This window comes from Erpetoichthys calabaricus, chromosome 10 (assembly GCF_900747795.2).
Source record: "Erpetoichthys calabaricus chromosome 10, fErpCal1.3, whole genome shotgun sequence".
NCBI classification, from domain to species: Eukaryota; Metazoa; Chordata; class Cladistia; order Polypteriformes; family Polypteridae; genus Erpetoichthys; species Erpetoichthys calabaricus.
The window spans coordinates 35,488,656-35,512,155 of NC_041403.2; the positions used below are offsets into that span (position 1 = coordinate 35,488,656).

At 35.5% G+C, this 23,500-nt stretch overlaps 1 protein-coding gene across 7 annotated transcripts in view; it reads left to right on the forward strand.

Annotated features, from left to right (window-relative positions):
• The window catches only part of camsap2a (calmodulin regulated spectrin-associated protein family, member 2a), a 194,246-nt gene that overhangs the window by 137,944 nt on the left and 32,802 nt on the right, over positions 1–23,500 (forward strand). For all 7 annotated transcript variants that reach the window (XM_028811061.2, XM_028811064.2, XM_028811059.2 and 4 more), the window contains 6 exons: positions 7,090–7,180; positions 8,572–8,671; positions 12,118–12,191; positions 12,794–12,863; positions 15,625–17,767; positions 22,611–22,747. In XM_028811061.2, the coding sequence (XP_028666894.1) occupies positions 7,090–7,180; positions 8,572–8,671; positions 12,118–12,191; positions 12,794–12,863; positions 15,625–17,767; positions 22,611–22,747 (2,615 nt within the window). The remainder of the gene's footprint in view (positions 1–7,089; positions 7,181–8,571; positions 8,672–12,117; positions 12,192–12,793; positions 12,864–15,624; positions 17,768–22,610; positions 22,748–23,500) is intronic.

Here is a 23,500-nt window from a genome sequence, read left to right on the forward strand (position 1 = left end):
GTAACACATTTTAATAATCTAAGCTGAAGATACAATTATTGACTAAAATGCCTCAGTGTATCAGTGTGTCATTTACTTAATTTGTTGCCGCTGTTGTGTTTTTATAGTTTGATGGCTGAAGTAATTATTTAATGATTCCTTATTTGTGAGTGTTTTTTTTCTTAGTGCTCTACTAGATGTGGATTATATTGTCTGCATCTTTGTTGCCATTATAGCTATTCTTGTGTGACAGCTTGCTTTATTCTACGGAAACATTTGTTAATTTCTTTTGGTCTAATAGGTTTATGAAAGGCACTGTACCAAGTAATTGAATTCACTTAGATGGTTGTTGAAGGTCAAGTATTAATTCATTTAAATAAATTATAAAGAAATAGTATTTTTGTAAAGTAAATTGTGTATATTGTTCTAAGTTTTCTATTGTTGTTTTTGTATTCTGTGTTTCATATAAAACAAAGCCCTGGCATGTCCCAATGTCAGTATGTTTTTGAATTGTAAACCTTTTACTTTGAATATTTAAGAGTTGATCTGTTAAAGGTCGTTGGATTTTAATTGCTGCACTGATGGAAAATTTTGTAATGTTGTGTATGCCTTTTGGGGAAAGTGCTTTACTTTGGAAGCTGGTAAATTGAATTTAGTGAAGCACATGTTAGTTGGCACAGAAGATGATGAGACTGCCTCACAGCTTCTGGCAATGGACTATTTGTAATATGTTTGCTCTCTCTGTGTTTGGGTGGGTTTTTCTGATGTACTGGGTAAGTAGTGAGTCTAAATTGGCCATTAGCCAGCTGTGCAATGAGACCCCATCCAAGGTCAGTTTCTGCCTGTTCGGACGTCATAATTATAAAATCAGTTTGAGACGTGATGAATGGATTACATTTTTATCAACACAAAATATTCCTGTAGTTTATTTATTTAGGTAAAATGAAGAGATACTAAAGGGAGGTTGTCAAACTACTACTTTATTAGAAAGCATTTCACTGTAACACTGCATTTGCTTATCCAGAGTTTAGATAGGTGTGAATCTAACAGAAGCAGGTTTTTTAATTAAATTCATTTTTATAAATGTGTGCACAATTTAAAACATTAAGGTGAAATACACAGTACTTGCATGCTGTAAAAGTAATGACTATTATCATTTTACTTTAAACATTACTAAAAAAAATAAAATGTAGTTTTCTCTAATCTAAGGAAACAATGACCTCAACTTCAATTCATCCATTTGAAATTTAATTTGCAACATTTGATTCTTGTTGCACACATAAAAGCCACCTGTAAATCTTCATAGTTCCATACAAAAGACATGTCACAAATTTACACCTTTTGCAATTTTACTGGTGATAACTTTTTAATTAACGCTTTCATGCATTCTTGCTTGGATTACTGTAATATGTCCTATATAGTGGTCTGCCAAAGCGATTCATGTATATTCTGCAAATGGATCAGAACTCAGCTGTCTCTTGTCTCTTGACATGCACAAGATGAAAATTCAGTATTACACCGATTTTATGTAATTTGTATTGGGTCCCTTTCAAAAAAAAAAAAATCACTTCAAAATATGACATTTAACCTTCAAGGCACTGCCTGATCAGTTATCTTTGTATTTCTCCATCTTGACAAACTTGTATGTTCCTAACAAACTTCTTGAGCTCACGCTTTCAGTCATTTTGCTCCGAAACTTTGGGATTGACTCCTGATCAACATTAGACAGGTAAAGTCTTTAGACATATTTAAATCAATATTTAAGTGTTTTTATTTGAGCAGATTTTTAATTTAGCTATTATTATTGATTTGCTTTTTTATGCAGTTTATATTTTGTTCTGTTTTATATAACATAATTTTGCTTTATGTATTGCCCTTTAATATATTTTCTCTTCTATATGCTTTTGTTATTCATGATGCCTTACAAAGTTAAATCCTAATTCTAAATGGGGAAATAAAATCTTTGAATCACTGAAGTGTACCATTAAGTCATGGAAGTGTATCATGTACAGAAAATAAACAGTGGTGTGTTTTAGGGCAAGTAACTTATAAGCCACCACTTAGTGGTGCAATTTTAGTCTAACTAGCAGGCTGGCTGTCCCTTAAATTTTATCTCCTACCACATATAATGAGGTTAAAGTACATAAGCAGTGCATCCTTATAGTTGAAGAAAAGAACCTCAATGTGGCAGGACAAAATCCCACCTCTGATTCACTTGAAACATTGTGAACAAGCCAGTTTTGATAATCGTAGTTGTAAATATTTGCTGTAAACTGTATGGCAAATTAATATGACCTGGGGCATTATGGAATGTCAGTTGTCATTTCATAGGATCAGATCTTGTTTTAACTAAAATATTATCAAGTTCAAACAGGTGTGAGGCAATGTTCTCTTCCATATCTAAACTCAAAAAAATATGTTTTACTCTGGTTCAGTGAAATGTCATCTGGTTTCCCAGGAACCTTTTTTCTATTAAATTGTGGCACATTTCCAGTAATATAAGCTCATCTCATCAGAATTATAAATATATTGGAGGATTGTTTAACACTTACAGTATAGTTCAACTGGGTGTTAATAATGATTTGTTGGTTTGTTTGCTTATTTGAATTTTCATTCATTTTTGGAAATAGAAATTCAATTTTGAAATTAAGTTGTTTTCCTTGTAGATTTCTTTATATTAAAATAATAGTAAATGAACATACTATTTAACATAAAGTTGAATTCCAAGCCTTGCATTAATAATTCTTGATTCATAAAAAAGGCAAACTTTTTCATTTTTGATTAATAAATTTTACTCTATGTGTGTAATATCAGTAGCTCACAGACTAGTAAAGACTGTTTTAAAACTGTATGATTGTATTTAGGAATATTTTGCACAGTGCTTTGCATTTCATTTCAAAAAGAAGTAGAGCAATGAACTAATGAAGCCTTGTATTTTAAGTTTATTTCTTAAAATATGTATCTGGTATCCTCAATATTTAAATATAAATAAATGTGCTTTACAACTTAAAGAACCTATTTGCTTCTCATATTGCTTTATTTTAACGTTATTGTGTTTAAAATGTAAGTTCTATATGACATTTTAATTCAGATCTCTTCAAATTAGTTTCACTATAACTTACAGTACAATGAAATGTATTTGTTGCTAGTCTTGGAAACACTAACCATAGAGTAAGGGTAAAACAACATACTGTAGTAGACATAAGTTGTTAAACAGAGTAATGCTAATGAAAAGCACCAGTCGAAACTGATCCTGTAAAACTGCTGTGGTTTTAAGAGATAATAAATTGACTGCCACTTTCGTTGATAACCCTTCACAGTTTTTGAGCTCCTTGGATATTTTAGGTTTACCACAATGTTCAATTCAATTGAAACCAGAACCACCTATTACGAGTATATCTTCAGAATATAACTCTTAATACTTTGTAATGACACAAGATTGTTAATTAAAACTCTGTGATGGGAGTCAACTGTGGTAAGTGGAAATGCTGCTGGACAAAATGTTTTTATTCCCTGGGTGCCTATTATTCTAACTGACTTTCCATTCATATTTAAAAGACTGCAGTTTCCAAAGAAATTTATCTTTCCAGTAACTAACAGGGCCAAATGTTACATACAGTGGGAACAGACTTGAAGAATTTGCACTTTTCTTACTGACGTGATTATTTCCATAGTGAGAGAAAATAATAATGATTTATACATTTGATGGTTGAATGGATAGGTTACAAGTAATTTTTGTAGTTAAATTTGATACATAAACATGTTTTTAATCATGCAATTTGCTACATTTTTTCATGCATTTCTTTCCCCAAGGTGAATTAGTTCACTTCAGATACTTTCAAATGTTTTCTTCTGGTACTTATTATTAGATTTAATGAAGTCATTGTTCAGAATGCAGGACTTAAAATCAAACAGTTTAAAAACATATCAGAGGAGGTCATTTGTACACCTTCTTCTAAGTCTGACACAGTCTGTCTTGCTCCCTTCACAGGATCTGCCTTTATTCATTACCGAGTATTTCCCCCTTAAATAGAAAGTAATGAATAACTTGTGTAATTTTGTCTTCAAAACAGGTTTAGGACATTGTGATTCTTCAATCACAAAATTATAATTATTCTTTAATAATTATGCTCACATGTATTTAATACTAGTAATGCAAGTACTGTACACTGGTCTACAAAAAAATGATTTCACTGTTATCAAAAAATTGTAGGTGTTCTTCATAGATTGGAATACAAATCTGGCAACAGAATTACTCACATCAAGTTCTTCACAAATTAAGGTTTAAAATGAAAAAACTTTGTTTTAGAGAAAATGCATGTGTTCAAAATTAATTATTTAGTCTTGATACAATAATAAATTACAAATATAATTGTTTTAAATATAATTATTACTTAAAAAAGTAGTCATCTGGTAGTTTTTTTTCTACTTATAACCCTCTAAAGGTGTTTCACAGTGGAATGAGATGTCTGCTAACATCGACTCCCTCCACTTTCCGCTATAATGACTCTTCATTTAAACGATGTTATGGAGGAAATACTCCCCGTGTTTTTCAGCAAAAAAAAATTAAAGTGTAGGAAATGTCCTGTATTTTTAAAGACAAGTTGCACATGAGTACTATGTAGGAAGATACAAGGTCCTCAACTAGTTCCTCCTAAAATGTTAACACATGCTTCTAATGTACTATTTTACCGTTTGCTTACCTGTAACTTGGTCAATACAGTGGATGGATCAACACCACCTCATGTACTGTATTTCTGTAAAAAAAAAATTTAAAAAACCTCTTACTCTCTTCTGGACAACAAAAGTGTATCTTTCTAACCTTCTAAATATAAATTCCTGGTTATTCTGAAGAAATAAGAAGAGAGTCAAAATACTGATTGAGAGCAAAAAATGTGTTACAAATACTTGCTTTTGTGTTGTTTCCTTCAAAACTAATGTAAAGAACAAAGAAGACTTCTATCATTCAGCTCAAAATATAATTCAAATAATGTTCAGAGCATTGTGCTATAAAACTAACAAAGCTAATTTAAAAATTATTTTTCAAAAGAGTGTTTTCACTGAATCCAAAATCATCTGGAATTGGTTTGTGGTAGAGAAATTTCAATTTCAGAAATGGATTCAGGACACCAACTATAAATCTAAAGAATATAGTGTTGCACTTTTAATAATATTTTCAAATTAGTGTGTGGAGCATCAATACTTATGGGCAGTTTAACAGCATTGAAAAAGGTTAAGAAGATCCTATTGGCCATAACTTGGCCTTTTTCTGTCATCTTGGTGTCATTTCCCAAGTAGATCATTTTAGACTATACATGGCCAGTACTCCCAAGGAGTACCTGTGTGACAGCAAAATCCTTGGTAGCTAGCCATCTCCCCAGACCTGTTTAGAATTTCTCCTGGAGGAGCAGTTGCACAGTGTTTGGGTAAATAGGCCAACAGGACAGCTTTTGCTACCAATGTGACTCCACACCATGATGCACAGCTACCTGTATCACCAACCACCTCTTACAGCATATTATTAACCCACATGTGTATCCTAGTTCTGGACCAATAAATTATACATTTTCTCTGAAATTAGAATCAGTTCTCTCCCAAGGGTTTCTTATTCTGTTTGTCATGTTTCATGCAAATTAGACCCCAGCTTCTGGGTTCAGCTGTTTTTTTGATCATGAAATGTATATGACAACTAGCACCAAAGGTTTTTGGTACATACATATGCTTAGGTCAACCTTGGCAGGGTTTTTCTCATTTTGTGTTATGTTCATGCTTTTGTCTGACTCCATATTTGACTTCATTGCTAATGTTTACTCTCCTGAAACAAGTAAATACTTAACTAGACAGGTGCCTTGTCTTTATGCCTTTGAAACAGCTGTTGTCTGTCTCACATGTGGTAAATAAGTGGATATTTGAGCTGTGGCAGTGAGGGATCCTAACGGCAACTATTCTCTGAATTGCCTCTAAATCATTCCCTTATGCTCTTATTTGGTCAAAGTAAACATGGTTTTGGCCTTCTGTGCTGAGGAGGCAGTCTTCATGGGGAGCACTCTTCTTCACACCTGCCTGAGAGAAATAACTGAGGGTGGTTGGAAGCAGGTTGGGTTTGTACTATTTTCTAAACATTCTTTCATCTACTTTGCCTTTTCTTTAATCCTAACATGAATCTATTGTAATGCATCTTTAAAAGAATTGAAAAATGTAATAAATAGATCTAAAAGATCTGCAAAATTTAGGTGAAGTAGAAATGACTGATAAAGTGTAAGATGGAAAGACTTAACAAGAGGCTACACTGAATCAAAGACCCAGATTTCTAATTTTATGTTTGAAACACAAGATTGGAATGTTGCGTATGTTTGTTTCTCTTATAGTGTAAATTTCACAGCATGTGAAGAACAAAGTAGTCTGCCAAAGCAAAAGACAATGTGAAGCTAAATATATAATTAAACATTTGTTTGAATGATAGGTGTTTAATTTTTATTAGGTCAACAGGGACACCTTGTGGACCAACTAGATTACTGTTTCTTAAATCAGGAGCATCCTGAGCAAAGTAAATTTGGAACCCAACAATTGTCTAGTAATCTTTGTTTTTATATATTAATTTTATATATTTATTGATCTGTTTTACAAGTTGTGGAGATGTGTGCTTTAGCACTCCACTGCCAATACTTTTTGTACTGAGAGTGAAACACAGTTGATGTCCAATGTGAGGAGAATAAAGGAGAGGAATGAAGGTGCTTTTGTAATGATGGAACAGTTTTCAGGCAGGTATTTTGGGTCAAGCTTTGGTCACTGGTGTTCTTTAGGGTCCATGAACTCCAGACTGTGGAGGGAACAAGCATACATGTAATATTACTGGCAATCACAACCATTGCACGTTTTGCCTCCTTTAGCACTCCTCAGCTTCTCAATTAATGATCACATTTCTGAATAAATGCATACTGTATACATTAAATTTTCAATTCAGTTCCGGGTCACAGAAGACTCCTCAATAAATAATGACTCTTTGTTGTGAATGTTCATTACTTTGCATATAAAATGTACATTTTTGAGAATAATGTAGCATCTTCTTGAAAACCAAATGAGGGTTATTCTGTTCTGTTTTTTTCCTAGAACAACTACTTAGTGTTTATGGCAGAGTTGTTTTGGTGGTTCGAAGTTGTGAAGCCACCTTTCGTTCAGCCTCGGGTTGTAGAAATAGATGGTAAGTATATAAAATAATTATTACAAGGCATGTTTTAAAGTAGCTTAGCACTATTTATTATAATTAGGATAGGTTGTGTGGTATCTTATATATACATATTGAATTCTTTCCAAAACACTTATGTTGTCTCAATTATATTTTTTTTACCTGTTTAAATGGCAATATAAGCTGTAATCCTCAGAGAAACAATAAGACAGCCGTCGTCCTGGAGTGCTGCTATTTCAGTCCCATCATTTCCTTAATTAGAAACCAATTCTTGCTGTTAATGGAGCAATTACTGTTTACAATTAAATGGTTTAACTCTGCTTTTGCTCTTCTACAGCATACATTTGTTCAGTTTGTATCTAATGCTCTACTGTAGGAATACAATTAAAATGCACATTGGAACAAGAGTGGATTACTATCTCTCAAACTTCAGTTTTTCTTCTTTCGCTTTTTTAATATATTATTTCAATATTTTCTTGACCTACATGGGTTTGGTACATAGCTGGATATCTGTTGCATTGGATTATGGCTAAGGAAAACAGAAACCGTTAAACTGTATTGTTTGTAGTAGTAAATTGGATTTAGCATTTTATGTAGGTGTGAGTGTTATATCCAAAAGTCCATGCCACAGTTTAATTAAACATTCTGACAGTGTGGTGTAGATACTGGCACGATGTATTTGTACTATATAAACCTTTCATACTTAAATATTTATTTTTTAAACATACTATGAATTTATTGTTCACCTCTTATCTGTCAAAATGCTTCTTTCATGTTTGCTCGCTTACACTGCTGCTGCCACCAAGCAAACACATCACAAGACACGGCTTTTTCCTTATCGTGTATGCATCAACTCACCAATCAGGCTGAACCTCACGGAACTGTGGATAAAATTCTATAAGAGGCAGGCTCACTTATTACACACGGTTCACATACACATTACATTTAAGACGCTAATACACCAACAGAAAATCACATTTTTGTTTGCTTGCACAGATTTGCACCTTTTGTGGTTTACATTTAAATGTATTTGAATGTTTTCCACTTATTTATTGCATGTCAGTATAACAGTTTTCTTAAAAATCCATACTGGAAGAAGAATTTCATCTGGTATACCAGATCAAGCACTTGCAATTGTATGAGTGACTTACTTGTAAGTTTTATATTTAATATAATTTATTCAACGAATTAAAAATTAATGGGGACAGAATAGTTCTGTGTTCACTAAAGGGTAAAACAACATGTGAATTTCTATCCAGGCAAATAATTCTGGAATTAAAAACAAACATCCACATTGCCCTGTAATATTACATAACGTATAACAGGACATTCTGCAACATGAAACTTGTTTGTGCTACTTTTCTTTAAATGTACATTGAATGGTGGCTTTTTGTCACACCAAACAGAACTTGTCCAGCCAGTAAGAAGCATACCAACAGTTCCTATTTCAAATGCAACAAAAAGAAGTTTTATGGACAATCCATCTGCTTCAAGTACAGTAATCGGGTAAATAACTTATTTTATTATATTTTCTAATCTTATACTATAACTGTACTCAGTCAAAAGCATATGAAATATATTTTAATGACACTGTATTTAAAGGTCTTCTTTTTATAATAAAAGTGTATTTTTAAAGATGTATTCAACTAATAGAATGGACAAATTTTCTTTCTTATTGCATGTTAAAATGGTAAGTCACCAACTATATGAAAAACTAATGGTGTGACCAGGGCAGTGAAAGATTTCAGTACATTACAAAAAAAATATAGCGGGGACTGTGTAACAGACTGGATGACATAATCTTAAGAAATTCTAATGTAAATACTTAACTTGTGGTTATTGTTAATGAACTGTATATTGTAACCATAGGTTCAGCAGCTCTATTTTGTGAAATTCTCAGTCATATTAAACACTGTAAGGAGAAAAACAGACCAGTAATTTTGAGACAACCTCTATCAGTGGTTGAAAGTTCAGGCAAGGATATGATGCAGGGATGGCTGCACTGTGCAAAAAAGTGAGACACCAGTGCCACATTCCTTTTTCTTTCTCTTCTGGGAGGAAGAATTTAGTTTAAGTTAAGCACAATTGCTATATCAGTAAATGATCTGCTGTGCTTTGTTGAGGTTTCTACAGTTGGCGACCTAAGTAAAACATTTTATTGAACTTTGAACGTCGACCCGTGCACATTTAGTGATTCAGTTAAACACCGGTAATATATTTTGTCAGGCAAAATTTTCTTTTTGCAAGTAGCTCTACTGTGCTGCTCTTAATTTTCTAACAATATGAAGGTGTGAGGACATGGAGGAATGGAATCGGTACTTTATGCAAGACTGGTGGTGAGTGGCCCTACAAAGGACAACTGGCTTCTTCAGGAGACACTCCATCGTGCCACTCAGGCCTTCTGTGGAGCCATGTGCTCCCTGCTCCTTTGTCCTTTATACCCACACATGCACTCCACCCATCTCTGCCCTCACTCTGCTAATTTGGGATCAGAGGGAACCCATATGCCACACTTTTCCCTGCTCCATAAGCCAACCCAAGGCCAGGGTCCACATCTGAGGCTCACCAGCAGCCACACAACCAAGCCAATGGACTTAAACAGCAGCAGCACATGGTTGAAATGCTGTCTTAGGTGCTGTATCTGCTCTTCCAATCTGTCCATGATCTCAGGAGCTGTTTATATGGCTGGGTTCTCCAAGTATCCCTGCCCTCTCTAAAATGCATATGGCCAATGGCTACCTGGGGAACATGTGCCTCACAGATCAGGACACTGGGGCACTACAATATATTGAATTTTATCATCTCAAAATATGTTTGAAAAATGTAAATGTTCAGTTTGAAAGGAGGCCGTAAACTGCCTTCTTTTCAGAGCTGTCACCCTCAAGGTGTAACACAAGCTTCATCCACCAGGATATTCAAGGCATACAAGATGGTGCATTCTGCCCAGCCAGAAGTGAGCCCTCTTGAGTGTGGCTGAGGAGTCCACCAGAGTTAGTGTTTAACCAGTCCTCTGTCTCAGGGTCAGAAATGGGTTCTTCTCCCACTTCTGGCACCAAATATAGCGACTTGGAGGTGCAAGGAGATGGAGAAATAGAATCAGCATTTTACACAAGGCTGGTGGTTAGTGTCTCTAAAATGGACCATTGATTCTTCACCTAGGGAGATGCATGGGGTTGAAGTGCTCCTGAGGTTCATCTGCAGCCCCTTCCCCGCTATCCATGCTCTCAGGACCTGCTAATATGGCTGATCTTTCCAAGTATCCCTGTCCCTTCAGCCATGTGCTCGGCCAACCAAGGAATGTGTCATTCTCAGGCCAAGACCCAGTGGTGCTACAGAATATTGAGTTTTACTCAATAATCTGTCAATTATATTTAACAGATTTAAACAATCAGCTTGAAATATCCACTTTATAATCTCAGTGCATTCACTGCAGGATAAAATTGTGGCCATTGTTATATGTATGTTGGATTTGCCCTGATAGTGTCCTGTTTTCATTAAAGATGATATAAAATCCCATTGTCTTGACACACACTTTTGTAAGTAGCAGGTCCATTTGGGGCCTTTATTGACATCAAATTGCATAGATTGGAAAAGTACTTGCCAAATGATTAAAATTGTGATAATGAAGCATTTTACAGCTTTGGCAAATAATTCATGGAGCACTGGTGACAAAAGTCTATGGACTGATTTTATTTTGATTCCTAATCACTTATTTGCTAACTTGGCAGTTTTTCCATAGTTTTTGAAAACTACCTGTTTAGAAGTTATGAAATCTGGATCATGTGCATCTTTCCCATAAGAATGGTAGTAGACTCATAAAGCGTCTTTTGCGTTTTCTGCTGCATTCAAACCACTGGGGTGACAATATGATGTTTATAGTTTCATATGTCTATTAGCAAAATAGGTTAAATTGTGGAATGATATTTTCAGATATACAGTAATCCCTCCTCCATCGCGGGGGGGTTGCGTTCCAGAGCCACCCGCGAAATAAGAAAATCCGCGAAGTAGAAACCATATGTTTATATGGTTATTTTTATATTGTCATGCTTGGGTCACAGATTTGCGCAGAAACACAGGAGGTTGTAGAGAGACAGGAACGTTATTCAAACACTGCAAACAAACATTTGTCTCTTTTTCAAAAGTTTAAACTGTGCTCCATGACAAGACAGAGATGACAGTTCTGTCTCACAATTAAAAGAATGCAAACATATCTTCCTCTTCAAAGGAGTGCGTGTCAGGAGCACAGAATGTCACATAGATAGAGAAAACAATCTCTAGCAAACAAATCAATAGGGCTGTTTGGCTTTTAAGTATGCGAAGCACCACGGCACAAAGCTGTTGAAGGCGGCAGCTCACACCCCCTCCGTCAGGAGCAGGGAGAGAGAGAGAGAGAGAGATAGAGAGAGACAGAGTTTGTTTTTCAGTCAAAAATCAATACGTGCTCTTCGAGCTTTTAAGTATGCGAAGCACCGTGCAGCATGTCATTTCAGGAAGCAGCTGCACAAAAGATAGCAACGTGAAGATAATCTTTCAGCATTTTTAGACGAGCGTCCATATCGTCTAGGTGTGCGAACAGCCCCCCTGCTCAATCCCCATACGTCAGGATCAGAGAAAGTCAGCGCAAGAGAGAGAGAAAAGTAAGCAATCTAGCTTCTCAGCCATCTGCCAATAACGTCCCTTGTATGAAATCAACTGGGCAAACCAACTGAGGAAGCATGTACCAGAAATTAAAAGACCCATTGTCCGCAGAAATCCGCGAACCAGCAAAAAATCCGCGATATATATTTAAATATGCTTACATATAAAATCCATGATGGAGTGAAGCTGCGAAAGGCGAAGCGCGATATAGCGAGGGATCACTGTATTTTCATAAGCACTTTTTAGGTTTCACTCCATAATTATAATGCTGTATTCTCACATTTTAAAATATTGTTTATTGATTTATTTTTCAGCCAAACACCATCTCTTCCAGCCTCTCTTCTACCTCTCAGGCATTCCCAGCAGAACCCCCAGAAGGCCATTTCGGGTAATAAGAGGTCTACTTTTTATTAAGAATGTGAAATGTTTTTAAGAAACAGATGAGGGGGTGGAATTGACCATATTCCATTATTAAGCAGAAGTATTATAATGGAATATTGCCATATGGTGATTTTACTTTATGTAAAATATTTAAAAAATACTTACTGTTCACCTACATAACAAAGAAATGTGTTAAATTAACTATTACAGTATGACTAAGTATAGGAGTTTGGTTGAAAGTGCCCAGCGATGGACTGGCATTCTGTCTAAATACTCAATGCTGCTGTGATAGGCTTCTGCCCCCGGTGCCATGTAATGAGAAAGGGAAGATCATAAAATAAATAATAATAAATGAATGGCCTTTCAGATTAAAATGTTGCATTCTTGGGTTTTAGGTTTGTTGAACTGCATTGTTCTTAATGCATTGACAGGCCTTTTTTCAGACTCCAGTATTCACTATTGAAGTGTGTCATTATCAGAACATTCTCTCTGTAGTGCTGAATTAGATATCTTGCAATGCCATGTTAAAAAAAAAAAAGCTATTGGGAAGAGTATAGAAAATTGTTCTTAGCCAACAAAACTCTACATACTTATTTTCTTCTAATTTAGGAGTAATGAGAAGATCTACTTCAATGTCTTATGTGGATGGCTGTATTGGAACATGGCCTAAAGAGAAGCGGTTTGTAAAGATTTTCATTTCCATTAAAAAATTGAGATAGATCATCTAACTTTTAAAAGTACAGTATTCTTTTTATTAGCTAGGTTGTTGACATGCATAATACTATTTCCATATTGTTACATTCATGGTGACTTCTGGTGGATATTTAGCTGAATTGCAACTTACATCAACATTATATCCAGCTGTGATGTTGACTGCTGAGTCTTACCCATATGAGCCAAAGCATACCAGTGAGAAACCACCAGAAACAGAGAAAAACAATTGCGAACAAAAAAATCAATTATAAAAGAAGGACAGAGACACAGGAAAATGTTCAATCTGTATCTGATCATAAACTGCACATGCATGAAATGTCCAGTCCTGCTAACTTAAATGCTTTATGGAGCATCGTTTGATAAAACCTGTTGGAAAGCATGCTTTTGTTCAAACACAAGACCAGTTTCTCTTGCAGTGAAATAATTTACATTACTGACATGTTTCCAGCAGATTTTATGCTTGTATTTTTGGGTACCTCTTTCCAATTTGTGAAAATAATCCTAAAAAAGTGATTCAGGGTGGAAGGACCAAATTGACAACTGCTAGACTGCATTTCCTTATTGATGTTGTTTAGCTGTAGGCTTCACAATGCAATACTGAAACACTTTGCTGCATACTATATTAAAGTCAGTCTAAGCATTGCTAGCTTAATGTGGTGTTCATGTGCCATTTGGGTTTTCAGAGCTCTGACTGGTGACCTTTCACCTTCCTATTTCAACCTGTTCATGTGAATTGCTGATTGTACTTTTTGGAGAAATGCCAGGTCGCTATTGATTTCTTAATGCAAAAAAAAAAAAAAAATCAATTGCAAAAATAGCAATTAAAGGTAAACAATATTTTTTATGACAGTAAAGAGAAACTAATTGTATAAAATGTGTATCACTTCATTCCAGATGCAAATCAACCACACAAAAGTGATATTTCTAGCTGACCAGGTTATATTTTTTATTTTATACAATTGACCAGGGTGAAAGGTGAGTGCTACATCAGAGCGCTCAGAGAATATAGGTAACTTTTTTTTCTCTGAATTGTCCAACTTGGAGAACAGAGTTCATGGGGCATTCAAGTGGAATTTGTGACTCAGAAATTCATGTTTATCGTCTGTTCAATAGCATATAAACACAGCTTTAGCTTCAAAGTGTTAGATACTTGAAAGGATTGAGGGCAGTTGTAGGCACATTATCTTTTCAATTTGTTTCCACATCTTAGTTATGCAAACTTACTTACAAACTCAATGATATGCAATGACACACATTTTATTTCCAAATCATGCTTTCACAGAGAGTTTTTAACCATAAATTGTTATTGTTGTTAACCTGAAAACTCCACCTGCACTAGTTGTGAGCAAAGACGAGAACTGTTATCTTTCCCTAGAGATACAATAGTGCTAAAGTTCCACAGGCAAATTAATTATTTTCAAGTTAAAATTATAGTGGTCTACTATATTAAACCAAAAGCTTTTCCAAATGAACCTGGGCATGTTCACATTTAGACCATTACTTTAATGGCCGCAGTTTTAAGTTGCACAAGGTAATGCATTATTATTGTTATTATCTTTATTGTTGTTATTGTTATTATTGATTGCCTGAATAATGTTTCAATTAACAACAATTGTATTTGGGACAACTGATAGCATGCCAAAATAATGTTAACTTCAAAAATACCAAATTTAAACTTTAAGATATATGTTTTAAATCATTTTTGTGATGATGATATTTAGTATTCATCAGGCAGTTTGTACTTTATTAGCTACTATGTTACTGCCTGTCATTTGTCATTATGGGGGTTTAAAAGTTAAGTTGTTCTTTAGCTTATTAAATTTCCTCCTGTTCAATGTAAAGTGCAGTGTCACAATTTACATAGCCGCAGAGGCTGTATGTATGTATGTATGTATGTGTTGAAGAGCACAACTCAGTGTTATCCTGCAGAGATATTGTGCTTGTAATTGTTCAGAAACACTTCATCAGAGAATGAGTGGCTGGAGCAGATGGTGAATGTCTCTGGTCTGTTCAGATCTTTATGTGATTTCACATCACTCATACCCTCTAGTGGCAGACTAGCAGACATACAGTTTTACAAAATTCAAGAAGCATTTTACACAAGGCTTATTTAGATAATTATACAGAACAAGATGCAGAGGACAGAAAGATATGAAAGAAGATGATCCACTGTGGCAACCCCTAACGGGAGCAGCCGAAAGAAGAAGAATATAACAACAGATATAGGCTCCGCTTCAATAAGTATATTAAAATCTTGAATATGCAGATGCAATTAACAACTTCATGGATACTGTTGTGTTGTTGTTTTGATGTCTTGTAAAAAATAATGTAACCAGTGTTATATTTAACCTATTTTACTCAGGTGTATTTGAATGTTAATTTTAAGTTTTTGCTGTTGTATCAATTATTGGAATTATTATTTGGGATAGGCTTCCCATTTTGTGACCCTGAACTGTGTTAAATTGATTTAGGAGTGCTGTTATGTTATATACTTTAAGTCATCTGATCGCTGTGGTATAGTTTGTATTAAACGGAATATTTGTCAATAGGTCATGAAATATACAGCATATGCAGGAAAAGAATTGTAAAATTCATGAACACATTAAAAGAAACTAAGTTAAAACAATAGTAATGAAAAGATATTAGCATAATGATTTCTTGTTACATACTTTGAAATGATTTTATTAATATGTCTAATTTTTAATAAATGATTTACTTCTCTTCAGGTCATCGGTACATGGAGTATCGTTTGATATTCCTTTTGATAAGGAAAATACTGTGCAGTCTACAGCAGCTCCCATCCGAGGGATGACGAGATCTATCAGCAATGAAGGTCTTGGGTTTAAAGTCAATCCATTCCCAAGGAATATAAAACGGAATTTGTTGTTTCAGCCTGTAAATGGACAAAATGAGACAGAAGGTATTGAAGAGGAAATTTATCTCACTGAAACATCGGGCAGATGTGCTGAAAAAAACAGTCAAGTTAGACTTGCAAATGGGCCGGTACTGGATGACTATGGTAATCATGCAGGGACACCAAGCATTGAGGAAGCTTTACAGATAATTCATGATTCTGAAAAAATGCAAGGAGTAATTCAGACTGAGAAAGTGAACAATGGATTTTTCCTCCATAGTCAAGAAATCGGTGTCAATAGTTTAAAACTCAAAAGAGAAGAAGTTCTTAATGATTCTAATGATGAAGCTAAGGGTTCACTGAGTCCAGACACAACAGAGGTGGACACTGGAATTCATGTCCGTACAGAAGACATTCAGGAAACAATGGATGAGGATTCTTCCCTTAAAGATTATACTGTAAGCATGGATTCAGACATGGACCATGACTATGAGCTAAAGGTTGGGCACACAAGGGAAATCGTTAGCCCTTGTCCAAGTTCAGTAAGTATTAAGTCCCAGGCTGGCAGTACTACTTCTTCTGGTTCTGGAGTTAAGATGACAAGCTTTGCAGAGCAGAAGTTTAAGAAACTGAACCATGTTGATGGCAGGAGTAGTGGAAGTAGCTCTCAGAAAACTACTCCAGAGAGTTCAGAGCTCAATATTCCACATATGGTATCATGGGCCCAGACTCCTGAAGAAAGCCCAGTGAAACAAGGGAAAGATCCTACACAGCTGTTGGCGTCAGAAATGGTACAACTGAGAATGAAATTAGAAGAGAAGCGTCGAGCTATTGAAGCACAGAAGAAAAAGGTGGAGGCAGCATTTACACGACACAGGCAGAGAATGGGAAGAACAGCCTTTCTAACAGTGGTGAAGAAGAAAGGAGATGGTACATCGCCACTTAGGGAGGAAGCTGCTGGTTCTGAAGATGAAAAATTATCATCTGATGATCATATTTCAAAATCACCTGAGGATAACCGCATAAAACCTGGAAAATGTAAAAATGACATTTTGGATAATTTAGATTCACCCCAGAGCAGGTGGTTAAAATCACCCAATGAGGAGGCTATTGTGGAGGGTGACCTCTTAGAGTATACAAAATCCATAGAGAAACTGAATTCTTCATTATTCTTCTTGCAGCAGGAAATGCAGCGTTTAGCACAACAGCAGGAGGTCATAATGCAGATGAGAGAGCAGCAAGCATGGGTTATATCTCCACCTCAGCCATCACCCCAAAAGCAAGTTAGGGAGTTGCGTACATCCTCCCGCTCAACTGGTTCCATGTCTCCTGTTTTGTCATCTGGGGAGTCTCCTAGAACATCTCACAGGTCTCCTCAAACTATCACAAGAAAATCTGCATCTTTTAATTCCAAAACTCCAAGGACTCCAAGGCCAAGCGATCTAAAACTAACACCTTTTAACCGGATTTTGACACCACCCCAGTCGGTAGATAGCCTTCCACGTTTGAGGAGATTCTCCCCAAGCCAAACACAGACTAGATCATTTGTATGCCTTGGAGATGATCATAGTATTCAAAAGGATTTAGACTCAGCAGATCATACTTCTGCAGAAGAAGATAAAACCATTGACTCAGCAAAAGAAGGCTGTTCAGTAAAGGAGGGGGGTTTAGAAGAGTTACCAGTGGTTGAAAAGGCCATAGATAATGAGGAAAAAACAAAAGAGGTAGGAGGTCTGCAAGTGGAGAAGAAAGAGGACAATAAGGGCAAGCTCTTAGAATCAAGTGTTTCAGAGATTTTGTCACAGACTGTTACAGAAACTGTAATTGTGACTCCTAATGTTGATAGTTCTGTTGAGTTTAATGCTGATACATCCAAGAATTCAAGTTTAATTGAGGTGCCCCTGTCAGTTTTAAAACCACTAGATGGAGAAGTCCTGGAAGAAGCAAATGATGGAGAAGCTGGAATGGATAATTATGATGAAGAGCAGAAAATGTGCTGTGGTTTCTTTTTTAAAGTAAGTGCTGATAATCCTATTAGCGCAACATAAACACATCAATGACCTCATGTCATTTTTGGAATTACTATTTTGTCATCTTTACATACAAGTTTTTATCTGAAAACATTTATAAACAACTTTTTTCTACTTCACTATTTCACAGTACATATCAGACACAATGTGGTAATTAATTGTCCTGTAAACCTTAACAAATTAACTTTGTTTGGAATTATCTTTATAACAATTGTAGCATTTAATTTTTTAGCAGTTAGAGTCTGAGGTATCAAAGTGAACCTATCATCTAGTGTGTTGGCTCTGTTTTTTTTAACAACTAAATAAGCAGTTGCTGTAGAGTTTCATCGATTTCTTTTTCATATCTGTCAAGACAAAAGAGAAGGTTAAAATGTGTGGTAACACTTCATGATTATTAAACTTTTACAAACTTTTACATTGGAAGAGTGCTGTTCAACTTTGAATTAGATGCTGCAGCTAGAGTTACAGCTAATGAATCAATGATTTGTAAAGCTGTGGAGAATCTTTCTATAATGCGTATTAATGACTTAATAATGAAACATAGTCTAAAGTGTTACTAGATTTGTTTACTTTGTAGAAGTAATAATAGTAGGACTAGTATTGCAGAATATAGTGAAATTTTTACTTTTAATGTCCATCCACAATGCAACTTGTGCAATTATATAGATCAGCTTACCTGATGCACTCTTTACCCCTATTTATATTCCACTTACAGTGGAACCTCGGTTCACGACCATAATTCGTTCCAAAACTCTGGTCATAAACCGATTTGGTCATGAACTGAAGCAATTTCCCCTGTAGGATTGTATGTAAATACAATTAATCCGTTCCAGACCATATGAACTGTATGTAAATATATATATTTTTTTAAGTTTTTAAGCACAAATATAGTTAATTAAACCATAGAATGCATAGCGTAATAGTAAACTAAATGTAAAAACATTGAATAACACTGAGAAAACCTTGAACAACAGAGAAAACTAACATTGCAAGAGTTCGCACTATACTGTAGCCTTATGACCCGATCGCTGTAAACACTTTTTTTTTTTTTTTTTTTTTTGAGTTTTAAGCACAGGGAAAAAAGGAACATTTGAACAAATCCGAACTTTATTTAAAAACCAACCATAAACCACCAAGAAAGTAACATTGCAGGAGTTCACGCTAATAGCCTTACAACCCGATCGCTGTGTAAACTTTTTTTTTAATGAGTTTTAAGCACAGGGAAAAAAATGAACATTTGAAAAATCAGAAATTTAATAAACAACCAAGAAAAGTAACATTGCAACAATTCACGCTATGAACTGAAAAATGAACATTTGAAAAATCCGTAATACAAAAACTTAACCATAAACCACCAAGAAAACTCACCTTGCATGAGTCGAGTTCTGACATGAAGGAAGTGAGGAGGAACTGAGTGGAGAGGAGGTTCCAGTTTTGAGGGAGAGTCTGGCTCTGCGGTGGAGGGATGTTCTCCTTCAGGTGTTTTCTCTGTGATTTCCTGGGTTTCTGGTGTTTTTAGCTGTTTAACTGGTGGATCAGACTTCACGAAATAGCGGTCTAATGTGACTTGCCTTTTCCTACGCATTAAAATTTTTCGGACCATATCATCAACCAAATTTGGAGGGTGTGCCAGTGCATTGTCCATTAGAAGAAGGCATTTTTTAGGCAGGTTATTCTCTTTGAGATATTGCTTCACGGCGGGAGCAAAAGCCTTGTGCAGCCATTCCAAAAACAAGGTCCTTGTGACCCATCCCTTCGTGTTTGCCCTCCACATCACAGGCAGTCTGGCTTTGTTTACATTGTGCTGCTTGAAAGCACGAGGGTTCTCAAATTGGTAAACAAGTAGTGGCTTGATTTTTACGTTGCCACTAGCGTTAGCACACAGCAAAACGGTTAACCTGTCCTTCATTGGTTTATGGTTGGGCATAGCCTTCTCTTCCTGGGTAATGTAGGTCCTCTTCGGCATCCTCTTCCAGAACAATCCGGTCTCATCGCAGTTGAAGACTTGTTGCGGGATGTAGCCTTCGTCTTCTACTAATATTGTGAAATTTTTCACGAATTCTTTCGCAGCTTCAGCGTCAGAACTATCAGCCTCTCCATGCCTTACCACACTATGAATGCCACTTCTCTTGCAAAACTTTTCAAACCATCCTCTACTGGCTTTAAATTCCTCACTTTGGCCACTCGTAGAAGGATAGTTTTACAACAAATCGCCATGAATCTTCCTGGCTTTCTCGCATAACATCGCCTCACTTACGCTATTCCCTGTAAGTTGCTTCTTGTTCAGCCACACTAGCAACAGTTTTTCCATCTCTTCCAGTACTTGAGGCCTCTGCCTGGTTAACGCTGTAACTCCATTTGCAGCATCAGCTGCTTTAATAGATTCTTTCTGCTTTAGAATAGTCAAAATCTCTTGTACTCGGCGGCAAGATCAGTAACATGAACACCACACTCATACTTTTCAATAATTTCTTTCTTTACTTCGATTTCAATTTTCTGCAAAACTTTCTTCTCACCACTCTTCACTTGCTTAGAAGCCATGGTTAACTGCAAAAGCACATGAAATACTGTAGAGCACAAAGAGTTCACAGGTAAAGCACGCACGTTTGACTGAGAACAATGAACAGGGAGAGACTGAACACGTGCTTAAATACAGTAATCGGCATGTACGAACCAGAAGGGAAATGAAATAGAGCACAAAGAGTTCACAGAGAAAGCATGCACATCTGACCAAGAACAATGCAACACGTGCGGAAATCATCTGCGTGCACAAACCGAAAGGGAAACTGGCTTGTTCGTATACCGAGTGTGTGGTTGTGAACCGAGGCAAAAGTTTGGCGAACTTTTTGGTCGTAAACTGATTTGTACGTGTACCGAGACGTTCGTGAACCAAGGTTACACTGTATTCAGTGACGCTCCTAGTTGCTTGTGGAAACAAATCCAGTACAGTACATATTTTGAGTTTATGAGTCATTATTGTCACTTATACAGGGTACATTGAAATTGTTACTTGCCTGGGCTAATCAACATGGAACATGTCACCACTCTTTGGAGCCATGATTACTAGGTTTAACTACCTTGCATCAAGTTTCTATCTTCCTTGCCTGAAAAATTTCAGGAGATACAGTAGATTAACTCATTTTGCCCTGGAGATATGATGTCCATTTTAAATTAAGTCAAAAAAGGAAATAATAAATTGCAGTATATTACAAAACAGTATGACCATACGTAAGGTTGTAAAACATAAAAAAAATTATATTGGTGCAAATCTGTAGACCCGATTTTAAACACGAACATGCATGGTGTTTTATAAAATTTGTTAAAAACAAACAAACAAACAAAAAAAACACAAAAAAACTTTCCCATGGCAAAAGTAATGTATACCATGAATTATGAAAAAGTAACTTCATCTTGAAAAATACTGAACATAACCTCTAAGTGTAATGGGGCAATTTCTTTTGCACACATCACTAATTGGTGTTGGATGACTTGTTTGATAAATGAAATAAGGTACAAATCTGTTATCTGCTCACATACAAGGGGGGACCCATAAATTTCCAGAGTCAATCAATAGCACAGAAGAAAGGTACAGTTATCGAACGTGCCTCTAAGTATGGTGTACCTGCAGGTGTGGTTAATCAGTCTGCCAAGTGGCATTGTGCTGAGTTGATTAAGTGCGTATTTCTGGTGTTTATTTCACAATCGCACAGGTGACATAGATGGGTTCAATTTTATTTTATTTTTTGTTTTCTCCAAGCCACGAGGACAGGTTTTCAAGGGACAATGATGATTTCATTTTTTGATACTGACAGGCTTATTGGTAAAGAGTTTGTTCCCCATGAATATGTGACATTATACTGAACTTCTGAGATGTCTTTGGTAAAGCATCAAGGAAACAAAGTGCCTGGAGCAACGGCACATGCAGAGCTGCATTTTACACCATGAAAATGCACCTGCACACAACACATTATCAGCCAAAGAGTTTTGATCAAAAACAATGTGATTGTTTTTGACTTCTGAAGTTAAAATTAAAACTAAAGGAAAGAAGATTTGCTACTGTGTTAGAAATCCAGGGAAAAAAAATGCTAGACATTGTAACAAAGGATGAGTTACAAGAAGTGTTAACAGGGATGGGAGAAGCGCTGGGCTAAGTGTATTGCAACTCAAGGAGAGTATTTTGAAGGTGGCTAAAACAGAATTGCTGTAAGTTTAACAATAAAGTTTTTTTTTTTTTTTTTTTTTTTTAAACAATTCCAGGAATTTCTTTGGTACCTCCTTATAGATTCTCTTTATCTAATATTAGATTTTAGAAACCTGAAAACATGAAAGTTTTCATTAACAGGAAATTAGTAATAGGTAAATACTTTTTCACAGTAATATGTATACATATTTTATTAATATGCTGAATATGAAAAATAATCTATTTCTGCATATTTTCGTATTTTCTCTCATTGGTTATTGTTAAGGTATTGATATTACACTTTCAGGGATCTAGACAAAGAATGCAGGTACTGAAAATGCATGGAGCTACATTATCTATCTATCTATCTATCTATCTATCTATCTATCTATCTATCTATCTATCTATCTATCTATCTATCTATCTATCTATCTATCTATCTATCTATCTATCTATCTATCTATCTATCTGACATTGAGGAACATTATCACCTTAAAACGTAGCCCAGACATCTCAGTTTACCTCTAAAAACCTGCATGGATTTTACTGTCTCAGAATTTGAATTCAGATGTATTCTGCTGACTAACATGTCAATTGTGTTTAATTTGTTGTTGTTAGTTATCATTTGTTTTATTTTACTGCCAATAGGATGATCAAAAAGGAGAAGATGATATGGCAATGAAACGAGCAGCTCTACTAGAAAAACGTCTTAGGAGAGAGAAAGAGAATCAGCAGAGGAAACAACAGTTAGAGGCAGAATTGGAGCAGAAAAAAGAGGAGGCCAGGTAGGCTAATCAGATTGGGTTTTGTTTTCAAGTAAGTTCAGCCTTATGAAATCACAAAAGAGAGAGTTAAAGTTTGGTAACCTAAACTATTATTATAAGAACTGCAGATTCATAGAATTATGTACTTGTTTAATGTATACTGGCCATTTTATACACAATTTCAAATCAAACAAATCAAATTTGGAATAAAAATTCTGATTATAAATGTGTGACACAGTTGTGTTAGCACAATTAATGGGCTTAGTACAATTAGGTGCCTAAATATTTGAATGTTAACTAAACCCAGTTAGTGGGACACACCACTGTGGGCTGGAGTGGCTCGTACAGGATCACTATTAGACAAATTGGGCTCCATACATCCATTTTGCCACAAGCACATTTCAAATGGTTCGACTTGAAGTTTACAGTGATTTATCTAGAAGAGACAGTCACTCAAATTCAACCAAGGTATTCACAAGAGGATAGCTGGGCAAAGATTGCTGCATTTTTTAAAGAAAGCCTGCTGTCTTCAGCTTGTGGAAGTCCCACTAGATTTTTGGATTTTTGAGGTTTATCGTATTTGTAACTTTTTGATAAATGTCAGAAACAAATTATTTTGCTTAAAACAATTCTGATCTTTAAAGTAAGAAACTCATTCTGACTCTCAAACATGGTGAATGAGATGTCATAATGAAGGACTGAGTGTAATTCCTGACCATGTCACTGTGGTGACCAAACACTCTAATTTTGTTTTACAATCCAAAGACAAGTATG